Here is an 18,731-nt window from a genome sequence, read left to right on the forward strand (position 1 = left end):
CTCTTAAGTCACAATGGCTGCAGAGGTCAGCATTTCTTCAAAAAGTGCTTTATTTTTCATCTGTAAAAAAAGTTGTAGCTGCTAGTTGCTGCTCCCAAGACACAGCTTAGCTTGCAAACAGTACCTGCTCCCACAGTGCATTTCATTTCACAGCAAACTTCACTCGACCACTTCAGTCAAAGGCAAAAACTGCATCTGTTTCAACTTGATCTCAGGGACACTAAGACATGTCGATATCCATCATGATCCATTGGGTCAGCAGCAGAAGGACCGGCACTGGCTACAAGCAAGAACATCTTCTGTCAATCCTGCATTCCACTTTGAATGCATGGGTTTGAAAGATTGAGTATTTTGACAGTCTAATATTTTAGACAGTCTGTTTTGTAACAGAAGAATGACTTATGTGTCTCAGTCTCTGTGGCATTTGTACCCTAATGCAACGTGATGCCTTTTAACACAGCCCTTGCTATATCTCTCCGTTTGGTTGGGAACTTCTGGAGTGTGATGTGGAGGTGCAGGAATTGCCAACAGGAGCCAAAGAGTCTGACAGATTTATCAGACTGCCCTAGGCAGAAGGAGAGGAGCTTAAATTCACCGTGCTTCCAGGCAAGAGGTCCTGACTGAATGGAAACTTTCACGTGCAGAATGTCTGGGCCAACAGAAAGACATATTCTATCATTTGTGGATCCATACAACCTGTTAGCTGTCTGTCTCCAAACTATACTCACTCTTAGGCTACCCACAAAGAATTTACATCCTAGAGCATTTCGATGAGATGACAAAATGCTGTGGTTTAACATGGATAGGCAGCAAAGTCCCACACAGGAGCTCTCTCACTCCCTCTCCTCAGCAGGATGGATGATGGGGAGAAAAAGAGGAAAGAGAAAAAAAGGGAAAAGGAGGTACAGAAAAAGCAGGTTTGAGATAGGAGCACTTAAATGAAAGGAAAAATATATAAAAAAAGGAAAGCCTGCACTGAAGCAAAAGAAGAAATAACCTATTTTTATATTACCCATTGGTAAGTGATGCTCAGCCATTTCTTAGGAAGCAGGGCCTAAATACTGGCTGTGGAAAGGCAGCCTTGATGCTGTGCCAGCACAGTAGGAGCCACATGGGTGAGATATCAACACTGCTCTGCAAGTGCAAAGCACAGCACTGTATGGACTGCTTTAGGGAAAGTTAGCTCAAGCCCAGCCAGACCCAGTGCAAAGAGTTGGAAAAAAACCACAAAACACATCAGTCAATGAGTGTACTTGCTGCATCTGCTAGAGAGGAGAACTGAAATGTGCACTGACATCTTCCCAGCCAAAAGGGGCCTCCTACATACATTAGGAAGGAACATATGTTACAATAACTTGCCCCACCTGCCTCAGTATCCTTATGGCACTAGTGTCTTTTAGATCCCATGTAGTAAAACATCCATTTAGTGTGGCCTTTACCAACTGAAGTGCATTCTTTGTTATGATAAACTTCCCTTTTAGGAAACTATTTTAGGGGACTATTTAGGCCAGAGCTGATTTTAGATTGGCAGACATAAGTCTAGCAGAGCTATAGGGCTTTATGTCACTATAGGGACCAGCACTAATTGAAAGCTATGTTAGATGTACTGCACTCGATGCTCATTTTCTAAAACTATGTAGCTGTTCTGAAAGAATTACAGAATTTGAGATTTGGAATCTTCATACTGGGAACTGGGGTCCAATTCTGCCTTTTATTTTAATCAGAGAGAATGTATTTCCCTGTGTCTGTAAAAACCATGCTAGAACACTCTTCACAAGAGGGTACATCAATAAACATGGCTAAACTGCAGACAGTGCTGCTACACATCCAGCAGCCCATATCAAGACAGCCCCTTTGCAGGTAGGATGAACACAGAAACAAAGAGGCAAATGCAGGAGTCTGACATCAGAAAGTCCTGAAATACTTGTGCCAATTTTCCAATCCTTACAATTCTGCATGTTCTTCTCTGGCATCTGCTCTTTAAACAGCACATTTGGTTGTGAAAAATGGCTATTTTATACATGCACAGTGCTGGAAAGCCAGTGGGAAATTCGTTGTGCCCAGCAGTGAAAATGAAGTGCTCGAAGAACACGTCCCTTTGCAAATGAAATGAGTGCTGAGCAGCCTGTGTACGTTGGTTGCTTAGCGACAAGCTGTCCTTCAGTCCTGCTGCTGCTGCTCCACTCCTCTGGGACTGCCATCACAGACCTGCTTGGAAATGACATGTTTGGAGAGGATGCAGGAGGCGGTGGTTCCATTTTTTGTGTGGTATTAAATGATTAAACCTTTTCTATTGAATTAGCCTGCTCTTCACAGAACTTAATGCTCTTCTGGAGCTCCAGAGAACTCAGAGTTTAGTGGAAGTGGAAAAGCTTCCCTCCTGTGGGGAATAAAAACAACGGTTATCACTTCTCTCCTAATGACAGTACATACACTACTATATGTAGTGTAGCTCCACACTACATATGGAACATACACATTTCCATATGTAGTTCTCAGAATGCTACACAATGGATGTTATTTCTGGGAGGCAAATGCTGAAGAACATAACAGGGCTACACCAGGAGGACATGTCCAGCCACAGTTACAACAGTAAAGCCCTTAATAAGAACATATCCAGGGAGTGGGTGACATTATGATCCCCTGTTCTCAAACACCAATGACCACGCAATACAAACAAGGGTTTGCACAGCTGGCTGGGTTGCGATGTCAGCATTTCACTTAGGTGTATCTACAGAGTGCAAGAGCAGAGGCACACAGACCTTCAGTTTACAGATGACATCAGCTCAAGATGAGATCATAGAATAGAATCATAGAATCATTTGAGTTGGGAGGGTCCTTTAAAGGTCATCTAATCCAAATCCCCTGCAATGAACAGGGACATCGACAGCCAGGTCGAGGTGCTCAGAGACCAGTCCAGGCTGACCTTGAGTGTCTCCAGGGACAGAGCATCCTGTTCCATTGCTTCACTACTCTTATTGTGAAAGGTTAGTGACAATAGAGTGAAAGGGAATTGTATAAGGGTAGTGACAGCTCTTCCCTATCATATAAAGGTAATGACAGCAGTGCTAGTGTCTTGATCATTAAATACATTGTTTTCCAACAACATTAAATTTTATTATTCAAAACCCATTGCAGAAACAACTGAAAGAGCTTCTGTTTAGACAAACAGCAGAGCCAATGCTGGTCAGTGTCTGAGTCCAGAGAAATGAGGGTTTTTTTAGTCCAGATGTAACACTGTACTGATGCATCTGATGCTTCCAAGACCAAAGCTATCAAATTGCTGTGGAAGATTCACGGTTGCAAAAGCTCAGGATGATGCTCACCAGTTTGTCTCTATTAGATCTGCCACTGCCATCACAATTAAGTCACTGCAGTTTATAATGCAGAAGTGGCCAGGGCTGCCGATGCTTTTGGCAGCACACTGCCTTGCTCTGTGACCACTAGCCCAGCAGGAGTTCTGATGAACCACTCAGTGGTTAAAGCAAACAATGCATCCTGTGCCAAATTCCCCAACTGCTCCTGTGCTCTCTGCCACATAAGCTAAGCCTTAACAAATTCTCATTTATTTCCAGATTTTTTTTTTTTTAATGCTTACGTTTGGAAGTGGTGTTCCAGGAAAAAAAATAAAAATAAAAAAAGCCTACCACTTTCAAATGATATCATTATTTTCTCAATACATTAAAACTGTGGTTCTGCAATTAACACTTAGCATACATTTACCTTGCAGAGAGATGTTCCATCAAACAATAAATGTTTTCCCAAACCTGAGAATAAGTAAAACAGAGTTTTCATTTTTCCCTGAATAAAAGAGACTCTATTAAGCATGTTTCAGGACAAGTGTCACTCTTGTAGGTGTGAGCAACAGATACCAATAGTGTAAGTGTGGTCCAGGAAGAACAGATGGAATGAAGTTCTGAAGCTGCTGATATAAAGAACTCATACTTTGAGTGAATGCCCCACGGGGACATCCGAGATTGATATATTCATCTAGGCACTGGTGTCTAAGAGAAATAAATAAATAGGACCACTGGAATTAATAGCACTAAGTAAATACTAATTGATGCACTCATACCCCAGTGGTCACCATCTTATGTTTATATGCAACAGCCTGAAGAAGAGTTAAGTGTTTCACTACCCAAGGATGCCAGAGAAGAATCCTTTTGGTTACCAATGCTCTAGCAAGCAGGAAAGCTCTACCAAATGCGAATCTAAAGAAGAGCCAGAAATGGTTCAGCTAGCTCATATTGCAGTCACAGCTAAACAACCATGTCATCCAAGTGTTTAAATAAAGCTAACCAAACTACTTCTCATGGAGAAGCCTGTGAGATGTACTTTGCTTTACGATTTCTGATATGCAATGCAACTGCTGATTTGGAATGAACATTGCAGTTTGAATTATTTCCTCAATTTTCATATTTAGTTTTCCTCTCAGGGAAAGGAAGGTATTGTCTTTTTTCTTTGTAATTGTAGCACTAGTTCTCAGTGTTGTTTGCCTTCTATGCTATTACTAAAAAAGATACATGTTTTCCTGACTGTGTTTAAGTGTGTTTTCCTGATTCACTTAATCTAACTCTGTTAGAATTAATCTTTAAAGTCAACACAAAGCCCACTTTAGTCACCAGGAAATCTATTAAGGGATGGTTTCAGATCAAAGAGTAATTTTGAGCCACTGCAAAGACAGATCAACTTAACTGAGGGACTGGAGGTAAACTTTTCATGAAATTCAGTAATTAAATACAAAGGCAATTTAGAGTTTTTGGGTTGTCTGTCAACCATGACAATATATGATTGCCCACATCAGAACAGTGCCTCAAAAAGCTTTGCATTATAAATCATAAATTTGTGAATAGCATTTGTGCAACTCATCTCAAGTGCCACTGGTTGCAGTTTGCATTAAGTGGATCACCAACTAGTGACTGCAGTATACACAGAGAGCACCTCTTCAATATTGACTGGAATGGATTTTCCTGTGGTAAGTGACGCAAGCTGCTGCTGTCTGATTGTGGCTGGGGCTGCAATGTCAAAGTACAATTGGGCTGCACTCCTGCTGCTGAGCACTGAGAATTTGTAGTGAATGTTTTACACGTTTATATAATTCATTGTTTGGTGAATGGTTCTTTTGTCTCTAATTAGACAGCATTTTTAGGAACAAAAAAGTACATGTTTCAGAATAGTTGTTCTAACACATTTGCTCATCTCCATGGTAGTTCCTAAACAACTGGATATAGTAAAATTTCCTGGGGGCATGGAACACCACTTGGGTCCAAAAGTATAGGATTTCCAATACAGTGCTGATTTTCAATACATGTTCAACATAACAATAAGATTTTATACTATTTGTGAAATCCTTAATTTTCAGATCCTGTAACAAGTTAGATATGCTTATAAAATTAATGAAAATAATTACTTTCTAGTATTACTAACAAAAGCCAACATTCAGTCCCTTCATTTCAAGTGATAAAAGGAAAGCAGTTATACCAGTTCAGTGGAACTGAACTGCCTCTTCCGAAGAGGCTCACTGGTTTAGCAGGGAGCTGGATAGGAAAACAGAGGAAGGCTACCACATGAAGATGGACCCTGAATGAAAACTTATTTCATTCTCTTTTACTTCCTCTTTTAAAGTTTTTTTGTTTTGTGATAAAAACCATGCACACCACAACTGTATTTTGCCCTTTGGTGACAAGAAATTGTGCTCTGACATCAATATCTATATACCATTAGGTAGATGCAGAGGTATGAGTTTGTCAGGAGCTCTGCTTTCATGAAGGAAATGGGATCTCCTACTGAGCCACTTACCAAGCATTGGCTCCTATTTTTTCTTGCCTTCACAGCCTGGCCATTGTTCACTGGCTAGAAGTACAGATACTATTGCAGGATCCTATTGTAATTCCACAAGTACATGAAAGCAAGTAGAACTAAATTAGGCAACATTAGTACTGTTGTGAGATCATCAAATATTAGCACATTTTGTGAGATCTTCCATCCTGGCCTTGTTCCCTTCCCTGCTGTGTCAATGACCTCATGCCTCTCCCTTTAGAGTAGAGAACTTCTGTAATATCTCTGCTCCACCAGTAGGGAATTAGAGGGATAGAGCTGGGTTGCTCTCCTTCCCAGTTAGTGGCACCTCCATCTGAGCCAAGAACTGTAGAAATTCAAAGTCCCTGTGTAAATGTAACTCACAAGAGCAGAGAATGAGCCTGAATAGGTGGGAATAAGTAAGTGGTACTGTAGCTCAGCATGAAAGGAGATGACAGTTACTGTCACCAGCATTAGCACTGCTATGGTTCCATGATACAGGAATGCACCCAGTAGCAGATTTTGGCTGCTGCAACATGAACTGAACAATAAAGAAATGAAAGGTTAGTCGGGGGGAAAGATGGATATCTATTCAAAGCTTCCTGATGTCCAGCTTACTCACCGGGACTTCTGAAGGCTTAATAAGATCATGGTAGGAAGTAAGTACATTACCTATAGTATTATCTACAGTCTGGCACTGCACAGGTGAATTAAAAGCATACTTTACTGAAGCTCAGTCTACCACAAGACAAAAAAAAACACTGTAAGTAGAAAACAAATAGTTGAACAACGTGAATTTATGGCAATGATTATGATGAGTTTTTATAACAGGCACTGGTAATTCCTCTTTATAAAAGCCCTATTGAGAGACAACCTTAAGCACAAGTTTAGGTACTTTCCTACTATGTGCTCGACTAGCAGGAGAGTTTAAAAGATCTGTTTAACACTAAGCTAATTTTTGGTGTTTTTTTCTTGGCTTTTCTTACTTTTCCATTATTGGCTCAGACCAACGAAGTTGTTTCATCTCAGCCCCTTTTTACACATCATTTAACATTTCAAAAACAGTAACTGATGCAACATCATAATTAAATTACCTACCCATTTCTAGCTTGGAGCCTCTTATATGCTTCATAAAGAGCCAATATAAAAATCAGCTCGGAATATAGAACACAGGGAACTGTACCCTAGACAATGGTTGCTTCTCACACACTAAATCCTTGCCATTGCTTTCATGCTGCTGGGACAGCTAGTTTCTCCTTACCTGATGTACAATCAATGAATGTACAGATGTTATAGTTATGAGGTGTACCAGAGCTTGGCCATACAGTTATTACACCAAAGCAAAAAAGATAGGATGCCTACCTGTATCCTAAACTCACTTAGGAAACTCCAGTGGAGTGGATCTCCAGAAGAGACTCCACACCACTGGTAGTCAGCTCTTAAAAGGATCTAGGAGAGGTGCAGCCAGGCTCCACCCCTTCCAGCAGCACAGGTGAATTGCCTTCACCCATGCTCCCAAGACTGACTCATTGCTTGCCTCAGGTGATCAATCAGAGGTTCAGGCCATGACTCAGCAGTTCCCATACACCTGTCACTGCAGATTTTAGGATTAAGGCAAAAATCCCACTGGTCAGTTCTTTTGAAGCTGTTAAACCTTTGCCCCACAGTAGATGGTGCTGCATATGTTAGGACTTTATGTTTTAGAAACATCACTTAGAACCATATCATGGTGCAGAGGAAGGGACCACAGATAGTTCATTTCACCTGGGTCGAGGCAACAAGAGCTTTTCTATATTTACACTTGCAGTGATAAATTATTCTGATAATCTACGCTGAATTAACTAATAGAAATAGCAAAATACCAAACTAAACAACAACTCATATAAAGCTCTTCATTTAAAAGCCATCTTCTGCACTGCAGATTTACATTGGACACTTCCTACTACTTCACCTGAAGCCATGCAGCTAGAAAGGAAGCAATTTGCATCGCTGAAGTCACTCTTCAAATATTAAATGAAGAAAAGGTTGAGAGTTTTATTCTAAAAGGTGCATCACACACAGGATCAGATATTGTTGCCATGGCTGGCTTCCTTTATTGCTTTGAGTAAATCCATATTTGATGCATTAGGGATGGATTGGGTTACTCCTAAGTAGAAGTAGGTCAAATTGTCTTTAAGCCACAGATCCCTCACTCATACATACCACTGAAGAAAGCACTATAGATTCTTCCTTATTTTTTTTTAAATCTTTAGCATGTTCAATTGCAGGGCAGTTCATAAATTGACTTGCAGTTAATGCATAATGCCATCTAGTGGAAAAATCAACAAGTATGGATGCAAAAAGTTTGTCTAGATATCCCATGAAATGTAAGTCTGATTAGTGTTACAACCATGTGTCAGTTTTAATATTGGCTTAAATTTAAAGCAAAAGAACTATAGCTTGATTTTCAAAACCTCCATAATAAAAATCTTCACCAAATTTAAATTCCAAAGACATTTAATCCCTAAATGTGAGATATGCAAATCTTGGTCTCAGTGAACTTGTATACACAATGATTGTAGGGTATGAAACAGACCTTGGAAGTATCTTGATTTTCTTTTCTGTTCTAATTTTACTTAAAGATTGAATTTCTTGATCAATAAAATGACACCCATTTCAAGTTGGTAAAGGAGAGAATTCAAAGAAGTTTGCTGAAAAACCTGTGGTTCCAGAGAGTTCCAGATTGAATGGTCATCTCCAGAACTATGAGGTCACTTTTCTGTGCCCATAAACAAATAAAAGTCAGAAGGAAGATAGCAAAAAAGTGCCTAAAAATCAAATTTATTCAATCTAAAGGAAATAGGCTGGTCATAAGTAGCATAAGTGGCCAAGAGAAGCTACTTGTATCAGATAAGTAATATACTCCAATAATAACCTTTCTAAAACATGAAGGGAACAATGGAAGAGGGGTAAGCCATCAGAATTTTATCCTTCATAAAAGCATAGCACCTGGCATTTATTGGTGAACTAAATCAGTCTCCAAACCTCTGCACATTTTGCATCAATCTGTTTTGATACTGTTCAACTTAGAATTTCCTAGGTAAAAGCTTACAAAGCCCTTGATCTTTATGTTATTTGAATCCTAGAGATTTAAATAATATAAAGACAGGAAGGAGTCAGTGGAGATTGCTTAGTTCAGCTCTCTCTGAGAAGGTCTATCAGCTCCCCCAGTGAGGAAGATTCCACCACCTCTCAGTAAACTCTTTTACTGCTGCACGAAGATCACAGTGAAGAGTATTTTGTAATGTCCAGTTTCAACCTCTGAAGCCACAGCTTTTGACCATTGTAATCTCTTCTTACAATTCTGTTCATTTTTTCCCCTCAGTTTTGAAATGAATACTGAGGTAGTTTCTTAAGGAAGGGAAAAAGAACAAGCAGTTCTACTGAAGATGTAAAATGGACATTGGTAATAATAATAATGGTAAAAAAAGTATCTTATGGGCATGAAATGGCTGGGTGTGTACAAGCTTTCCAATACAACAGTGTGAAAAATAAATTAAACATCTGTGTCTGTTGAAGTGTAGCTGAATCCTGATACTGAAAATTCATGTAGTCTTGATAGTGAAGAAGGAGAAGCTGTTTGTGCTACTACATAATTGCACAGCCCTTTGATTTTTGGGCACCACTGACAGCTTTACAGAAAATCCAAAAAAGGCAGAAAATGAATTTTGTCATAATCTGACTCAATTATGTGACTGACACCTCCCTCTTCCTTTTTGGTTATGGGACAGTTTTATTGTGGCAGATGTTAAAAAACCCTCACATTTCCTACTCCAAACAGCAATTGCCATTTTCTATAATCATCCTAGATAAATACTTAAGTGCAGATGAACAGAACTCTACTTACAATTTACTTGGCATAAGAACAGTATAGGCTATCCTTTTCCAATTTCCTAAACAATGTGGATCAGGTATTCAAAACAATACATAGACATTATACTATTACCTTGGTATAGAGTAGTGAAAAATACAAATACACACATTGTCTTTGGGTTAAAAAAATAAATGGCAGATGACACTAGTTGCCAAGGAATAAGATTTCAATCCAAGTCACAATTTGGAGATTTTAAAAGACTGGAAAAGCAAATAGATGTGGGTTGAATAGCATTATGCATAAAACACATTTATTTTCCGGCACAGGTGAATCCCATAATTAAATGCAGCTGGTCCCTTTTCTCATAAAATTCTTACCTCCAAGGTGGGTATTATCATGTTTTTAAAAATATTTTCTGATGCATAAGGTTAAAAATATAAGCTATACATTTTCAATAAACCTGTGGATCTACATTGAATAGGAAACAAATGTGTGTTTATCTTTGCATACAGAACTCTTAAAATTTATGTCTGACATGGTGGGAAAAGATCTGAGTAGGCAGGTATATCAGAAGGAATGGGCATTGGCTTGGAAATAGGACGACAGACCCAATCTGTATATAATAAAAACATTTTGTGGTTTCTGTGGTTGATTTCATCTGGGGTTTAAGCATATAAACTTAATGGAAAATTGTGAAAGATACTAGAGTTAGGCACATATGTTGGAAATGTCTAGTCATTAAGATGTATGAATTATAATGAAGAAATTATGAGTCATTGAATAAGTTTATTAGAAAATTTTAATGATTCTACTCCCTAGGAATTTCCTAGTTTTCTATTCTTCTGTTCCTTGATGCACAAATGAAATCTCATCTGCTGATATTAACGTCACTTATTAGGCTGTGGTTAGAATCTCACTGGAAGAAGAAATCTCTCTCCATGTTGCATAAGAAACTCTAGATTTCTAGTTGAGAAAAAAATAATACAACTGAAACTTAGCAGCAAAAAAGGAAAACTATCAATTAAAAATCAGGTTGTCTCCTCTTTAAAATTCAATTCACTTTCTTTTCCACCCCTCTTGTATTCTTGTGGATATCATCAATGAGATACTACTACTGCCAAGTGGGTTTCACTCCATTCACTGGAAACAAAGTGTCTTCAGCAATGTAACATGGTTGGGATCAAAGGACTGAACAGCATTTATCTGAACAAAATGGTAAATGGTTTTGTAGGTAAACCTTTTGGTTTCCCATATTTACACAGAAATTTTAACTCCGATTTAAAACACCTTTTAAAATAGCATTAAGATGGAAAATGACTGCTGTGAAGAAACTCTTTCAAGAGCTTTCCATTACTGCAATATGGGGTGTATTGCACGCTGTGTTTTCATGCCTCCTTTGTTGCAACAATGGCTTTTATTAATGCTGGTGGCTCCTGCTAGCTTGGGCATTTTTTGCAAATATGATCCTGCAACATCATATAAAAGAGTAGGTGCTTATGTGAGGTGTCATCAATTACTTACCAAGGTCATACATGCTGTATTCCCTGGGAACCATATTATAGGCTCTCTTTCATAGCCTGAAGGAATTGAATTATCAAATTCTTTTCTCAAAACAACATTCTGATTATCTAAGTTAATAATCAGTCTAACACTATGGAAGTAAGTACTGCATGACATGGTGAAGAATCTATAAAAAGGAAATATTAACCTCATTAAAAGAAGTCTGTTAAATATAGAATCTAGAGGATTTTATCACTAAAGAGACATATTTCATCTGTTAATTTTAGTAGAGAAAGCATCTAAACGGTGAGAATGATGTGAAGTACCTTACCATTTCATGCACACAACTGAATGAGGATGCTATTACCTTCTGCTGTGGTTCCATGAAGGGCACATTGATAGAAGTAAGAAGTGAACATTTTCTTTCAAATGTCAGGTAAAAGGCCTCTGCTAGACCAAACAAAAAAACCTTCCTGGCTAACACTGCCAGAAAAAGGCCATTTTTGTCTTTAGGATGTGTACGAAACAAGGGCCTGAAAACACAATGGCTAATGGTGACTTGTGTTGCTCTTATGTCTTTAAATATACTAAACATAATCATTAGGCAGGCTGACTAGCTCTTCCCTAATGTGCAAGAGGGCTCCCAGTTTAAGTGCTGCACTCAAAATATTGGTCAATATGGAATATTGACTAATTAATATTAATGAAATCAAGAAAATTTTCTTCTTGGAAGTTTCTGGGCACACCACAGTGTTCTGTTATTTCAGGTGTGTGGGAACTGCTGAACCAGGGCCTGAACCTCTGATTGATCACCTGAGGTGAGCAATGAGTCAGACCTGGGAGCACAGCTGAAGGCAATTCACCTGTGCTGCTGGAAGTGGTGGAGCCTGGCTGCACCTCTCCTAGACCCATTTAAGAGCTGACTACCAGTGGGGAAGGATCTTTTCTGGAGATTCTTCCTTTGGAGTTTTACAGTGAGCCTAGGACAAGGGTAAGCACTCTTATTTATTCTTTTTAGCATAATAACCTGCTTAGCTGAATTCTGTGGTATATTTCTTAATTATAACATCTGCATATTCATTGATTATACACAGGTGAAAACATTTGTGTCAGTAGTACTAACAAGAAAATAAAACATGAAGTCCACAATTTTCAGAATGACAAATGAACATGCAATACTTCTAAACCCTACACAGATTGAGAAGGAATAAGAGATGTTCTGCACTCATGCAGTGCTGACTAAAAGACAAGGACCTATTTCACTATTGTCATCCATTGGTTCCACTCTCATTCTACATGATGCAGTAGCCCCATATTCTTTCTGCCTTTTTGCACTGTGGCACTCTTTGCTGTGCCATAATAGGTGTTGATGGTAGTATGGAAAAAAATGTTTGAGTGAAGCAAAGGGGCTGTGACTCGGGAAGACAGACTACCGTGCTGCTGAGAGATGGCTTATTTTCTCAGGAGAATGTCTACCTTGGAAAAGAAAAAATAGATGGACCTAATCCAAACTTTGTTGAATACAGTAAATTCTGTAGATGCTGGGAGGTAGAGTGGGCCTGAAGGAAAAATCACAAGTCTGAGAGTGATTTTTCTTTTCTTCAGAAGAAAGAAGGAGAGGGGTTAGAAAGGAAGAAAGTACAAACCACCACAAGCCTCAGCAGAACCAGACCACAGACAATCCAGATAAAGACAAATAGGAGTTCTCATAATTTTTTTCTGGTTGGTGTGGTGGAAGAGAGCTCCATCTTGTTTGGAGTCACCTTTTTATGTAAGCCAAAATGCTATGGAAAGTGCAGGTGGTTCCAGCAGAGAACAAAATTCTGTGTGCATGTATTAATCTTTCAGCAGCTGCAGCATTTGGCATGGTATCAGTCTACCCAGACTGAACCCAGGGAAATGGTTCCTTTCCTCTTACTTTGTTCTTGTTGTTCGTACCCAACAAAGGGATATTTGAGGGGCCAAGAAATAATATTATATAATTACTATGGTCAGACCTTTTTCTCTTAATTATCTTTGTGTACATGCTTGCTACAGAAGGAGTACAACAGGGCTAGAAAATCAGACTCAGGCCTCTAAGACTCCAACCCTACTTCTTTATCCAATGGAACATACTTTGGTTGAAGAAGCTGTCATGAGAAATAGCAGGCAATGCTGGAAAGGAAAGCACTTTCCAGCTTCTAAGGCATGGTAGTCTTTCTGATTTTTCGTAGTTAGCTTATATAAATAATTGCCTGATCTGAAAGCCTCTCCATTGTGGAGCTGCTTAAAGTATCGACTTTGTATTTGTTAAAGGCTGAGTACATAATTTCTCACGTGAGGCCATGTTTCAAAGTACTGAATAGAGTAATTTAAAAGAAACACTAATATTCTTTGCTATAGCATGAACACTATAGCATTTATCCACAGACAGCTGCAGACCCTGCCAGTCAGTAAGAACAGCAGCTGAGAACATCTAAAAAAAGAAAAAGGGATATATGAGAATTGAAAACTGTGGTGAGGTCTTCCTGGTGCCTTGTTTTTTTTTTTCCCTCAAATCATTTGGAAACCTACTGCTTTCACTTCCTTGTAAAGAAGCTGAATTGGGAATCTCCAGGCACTTTCTTCTTGGGACCATTTCTGTAAATTATATATAAAAATGCTAAAGTAGCTTAGAGAGACTTAGAGAAAGGAGGTATTGTTCGATGAGAGTTGCTGGTCTATCTCCCATTGATGCAAGGAATGGACACATCTTCCTAAAAGAGAGAGTATCCTGCAATAGTTAGGGAGCATTAAACCTATTGCAGCAATTTCAAGGGACTGTATGAACTCTACATGGAAGCAGAAGTATTTGTATCCCTGCCAGATCCTGGAAAGAGATCTGGCCCCAGTCCCTTGTCTCTCACCAGGCTACAAAACTGGTTCTGCTCATTTAAGGATCTTTGTTTCTTTACAAGCACACTTTAGGTGACAGAGAGAAGTGACAATTTCTTTAAGAAAATAAAAGAAGGCATTTTCTACTTTTCATTCATACCTTTATGTGCATACATGTACAGATCTTTCCTCACATCTTGGAGGTTCAAATGTCACCAAACCTTTGTGAATAATTTGCCCATTAAGAAAAAAAAACAACGCTTTCAATCAATAGTTTCCAACTTCTCCCATCTAAGCCCAAACTCAAGAAACATTTCCCTCAAAATAACTCTCTTGTGTTAGCTTATGCAGGTGAGAAACTCTTTTGACAGTAGGAACAAATAGTCCATATTACTATAGTATCCATTACATGAGGGAAAATAAAAATACCCTAGGTATTCTTTATATTCATATTCATGTAGATCCATCTAGTAGAGCAAGAGCCTATGATCAGAAAGCAGGGTGGGATAGCTAAGGGTGAAGATGAAAGGGGCCTGAAGACTTCAAAAATGAATGCCAGCCAGTTTCTAAAATAACAACTGATGTCACTTTCTTTAATCTTTACTCGTATTTAATTTTTCAAGTAATTTTTTTTTTTAAAAATATATGCAATTGATCTTGAAGGTTGCCATGTAGGATCAAGAGGTGTTTTAAGGGAAAACTAAGCCATTGTGATGTTCCATGAACCATTCCCAAACTGGCATTCCTAAAGTATCACAAAAACTTTTTTTTAAGGCAAGATCGGCAGCTTATAAAATCGTACATTCGCACAACTAATAGTTTTCCCCTGGCCTTTCTGTACTCCCCAGATCTGCTGGTTTGTCAAGAGAGAAAGACAACCTCATCTTTATTTAACGTAATAGAGATCATATACGTACATATCAGTGGAGTGCTTGGGCTGCAGTGCCTAATGGCCTTCTGATATTTTCCTAGATGCGAGTCCAAGCACAATGCAGTTCCAAAATTTATCTGCATGCTACCGAGCATGCAACTGGGAGCTGTGCTAGCATGGAAATCGTTTCTGTTTATTTGCACCTCTCGATTTAGTCATTAGGAACCAGCAGAGAAGAAGAAGATAACGGATCTGGCACGGATCTATCAGTAACACTTTCTATTTTTTCCACTTCTGTTCTCCCGAGGCTTTTATTTTTTTTTCCCCTCTGTTCCACAGCGCCGGGAATGGCAGCTGAGTGAACCGGGAGCACCTCTGGGTGCCAGCAAGCCTCCGGCTCCGATCTCACCCTTCCACGAGACCGTTGCACCTTTTAAGGCAGGTTTTAGCCTAACGTTGTTAACAAAGGGCGGTCAGTACAACAAAATTTCTGCCTCGCGGGCTCTGGAGAAGGGCAGCGCTGCCCTCAGCCTTCGCCCCAGGGACCGACCCGGCCGGCCGCCGTAATGACGCCCACGGTGCCGGAGCCACCTGCGGACTCCGAAGGGCGATCACCCCCGGGGCGGCTCACCGCAGCCCCTCCCGCCCGCCCCGAGGGCAGCCGGCCGCACGGGACGCCCCTCGCGCGCCGCTCCTCGCGGGGCCGCGCGCCGTTCCCGCCGGCGGAGCGCCGCTCCCTGGGGCGGGGAGGGGACGGGCGGCGCGGGGAGGCGGCACCGCTCTCCCACCTGCCCACCCCCGGCGGCGGCGAGGTTAGCGATGAGGCGGCCGCGGGGAGCGGCCGGAGGAGTTTGTCCGCTCCCCGTCTCCCCGATGCTCTGAGCCGGAGCCGCCTCCTCCCTCCGGGCTCGCGCCCGGGCTGGATGCTCCGCTCGCTCCTCGCTCCGCGACCGCCGCCCGACTCCCGCGAGCCATGGAGCCGCCCGCAGCCGCCCTGGACAGCACCCCGGACCCCGCCATCGTGCAGCCCCCCGGGAGCAGCCCGCCCGCGCCTCCCCGGGAGCAGCAGCAACAGCAGGAGCAGCTGCGGATCGGGGAGAGCGGGCAGTTCGGCGAGGGGCCGGAGGACAGAGGTGAGCGCCTCGCACGGTTCCCTCGGGGCGAGCCCCGTCGGCTCCCCGCTCCGTCCCCGGGCCCCTCCGAGCCGGCATCCGCTTATCGACCTGCCTCCGACCTACCCCAGGCTTTCCCTTTCCGAGATATTTCTATAAACTCCCTTCGTGGCCGTTCCCACCTCGACCGAAACTTGCCCGCCTGCCGCCTCGCCTCAGCCGCGGCGCTGCGCGGGAAGAGCCGCTCGGCTGTGAGGGGAGCGGGGCGGGCAGGGCGCTGCGCTCCCGTCGTGGCACTTGCGCTACCCCCGCCCCACGAAGCTGTTGTTATTTTGTTATTTATCGGCTGTCTGACCGGGGATGGAAAGCTCGAGGCTTCCAAACCGCGTCAGTTAGCTTTTAGCCTTTTTGGACGCCGTTCCCTGTGTGCGTGGCTCTTGGCTTACCTGCTGCCCCCTGGGAGCGCCGCCAGCTGCCGTTGTAACCCTCCTCCGTAATGCCTCCATGACGCCTCCAGGCTCCCGTTTCACGCAATTTGTCTCCATTTTTATTTCACACACCGGGCTTAGCATCTCTCTTGCATTTTCCCCCCTTTTTCTTTAAGCATCCCGAAGTCACTTCCACGTTCCCATCGTACACGTAACCCCGTATCTCCCATTCTTTCCCCAGCTCTCCAAACTCCTGTTGTGTTTGCTTACATCTCCTAGGTGTGAAGTAGGGCAGCGGTGGGGAAGAGCAGTCACCATCTTCCTGGCAGGTTTCAGTCACTCTGGGGCTGGGGACATCCGCTTCCCAGGGGTGCCTGACTGTGGCATTCAGTGGTGGAGGACAGACATCTTGTCTCGGGGCAGTTTGAGGCTTTGGTTCTATTTTAGATCATGGGCACCACAGATTTTGGTTGGGGTTCAAATGTGGATGTTTGAGTGCAGAAACTCTTAATTTGTGCCCAGTATGACAGAGCTAAAGATGAAAGCTGGCCATCTTGGTATGAATTCCTATAAGGGAGAATCTGATATACATAGCCTTATCTCTTCCTTGGAGTGAGAAGAGACTAAAGCTGCTGATTCTATTTCTTTCTCCATGTTCACACTCTCTCAGTGGCCTTTGCAGTATCTTTTTCTCATTGCTTTTCCTATAGTCACCAATTCCATCTACAAGCACAATTCCCAGTCCACAATTCCACAATTAAAGAGGAAATCCTGCTATGCTTTTTGCAGGTTGTCCATATTGAAATTGTTACAGTCTGTCCTTTTAGACTGTACTTTTTCTAATGATCCTTTCCTATGAATCATAGCAGATCCAGTTATAGAGATGATACTTCCATGTTTGCTAAAAATAAAAAATAACCTCAAATTTAAGAACAAGATATTTGCTCAGCAAGATGCATATCTAGAATGAGTGGTAATTTTTCAGATGGGGTCTTCTAATGTCTTAGATGAACAATTTTCTGTTTGCCTTATCTCTTCCACAAATTCTGTCTTGACATTTTAAAATGATCTCTTAGCCAAACAGAAAAGTACTTCTGGTAAGTCAGCATATGGTAAAGAATATCCTAGAATTGCTTCACAAATATGCCAAGCTTGTGTTCTGCAACTGTTAGGCAGGTTTTTTCTCCTTCTGTTTTTTTTTTTTTTTTTTGAAGAAAATCTGCTAATATAGGAAGGTACTGGAAAAATATATATATGTAAAAATCCAGTGGGTTTAACCAGCTCATGATCTCTTCTTCAGGGACGTCTGTGTGTGAAATAAAATACTGGTAGTAAAAACATCCAGTATGTTAATGTTAGGGTGGAGGAATCTTAGCAGTAGATATTAGCTTTTCATTTTTGTTGCAATGCAGATTATACTGAAAGAGTATCTTTCAGCCCCCAATGGTTGCTTAAAATTTGTTTTCTTATGGTCAGTGGAAAAAAAAAAATGATGGAGGTTTACCTTCTGAATTGTGTTGTGTGTAAAATAACGAGCTGGTGTTGATTTGTAATATGCGAATCATGTTATGGGTTTGGCAGTGATGTGAATGAGTTTGTATTATTTCATGCCATCCCCTAGGACACTCCTGAGAATAATACAATCTTTCTAAGGGATGAAAACATTAAATATGGTAAATGTATTTGAATTCTTACAGGAAGGAAGGGATCACCTCTCTGATAACTGGAATATACCAGCCATTTTGAGAGAGAGAAACACACACACACACACGGCAGAAGTGGTTCTGTTTTATAAGGATTGCAGTCTCTGTCATACTGGACATGTGCTTGACACATGAATAGTAATCAGGAGTTCTATGCTAGCCGTGGGGCTTATTATTCATTCCTCAATTTAATTAGGATATTATTTGATTTGTAATTATCAACTGCATATGTTGGTCTTCCCAGGTAATAGTGAGCAGTAGCCATGAACTGTAGGATGTCTTTAAAGAATGAACCAAATGAGGATGTCTGCCATTCACTTCTGTTTTTATTTCAGGTTTGCAGTCTTGTTACTCAGAATTGACTTAGGGAAACCACCTTGTTTTGCATTCCAACAAGATTTGGGCCTTCATTTAGAATTTTTAACTGGGGAGAGGGGAGAAGGGGGAAAAAACCCACAAACATAAGAAGGTGCTCTCTGCATGATTACGTTAGTAGAAATTAATTATTTATTTCAAGATCTGTTGTTAACGACCTCATATCAGATAGCAATTAAACTGTGTATTGTTATATATACTGACAAAATATGGGTGAAACATTGCAAAAATACTGAC

At 41.0% G+C, this 18,731-nt stretch overlaps 1 protein-coding gene and 1 long non-coding RNA gene across 6 annotated transcripts in view; one reads left to right on the top strand and one right to left on the bottom strand.

Moving 5' to 3' along the window:
* Positions 1-1,544: 1,544 nt before the first annotated feature.
* LOC116227428 (uncharacterized) lies at positions 1,545-7,202 on the bottom strand. The gene is made up of 3 exons (XR_004166562.2): positions 7,162-7,202; positions 2,286-2,380; positions 1,545-2,208 (listed from the first exon to the last, which is right to left on the bottom strand). It is a non-coding gene; the product is annotated as an uncharacterized LOC116227428 (long non-coding RNA).
* Positions 7,203-15,572: 8,370 nt separating this feature from the next.
* Positions 15,573-18,731, top strand: part of TMEM163 (transmembrane protein 163) — an 85,524-nt gene continuing 82,365 nt past the window's right edge. For all 5 annotated transcript variants that reach the window (XM_090143584.1, XM_090143588.1, XM_090143585.1 and 2 more), the window contains exon 1: positions 15,573-16,009. In XM_090143584.1, coding sequence (XP_089999710.1) covers positions 15,850-16,009 — 160 coding nt within the window. In that variant the 5' untranslated portion in view covers positions 15,573-15,849. The remainder of the gene's footprint in view (positions 16,010-18,731) is intronic.

The sequence above is a fragment of the Phasianus colchicus genome, chromosome 7 (assembly GCF_987193195.1).
Source record: "Phasianus colchicus chromosome 7, bPhaCol1.hap1.1, whole genome shotgun sequence".
Classification (NCBI taxonomy): Eukaryota; Metazoa; Chordata; class Aves; order Galliformes; family Phasianidae; genus Phasianus; species Phasianus colchicus.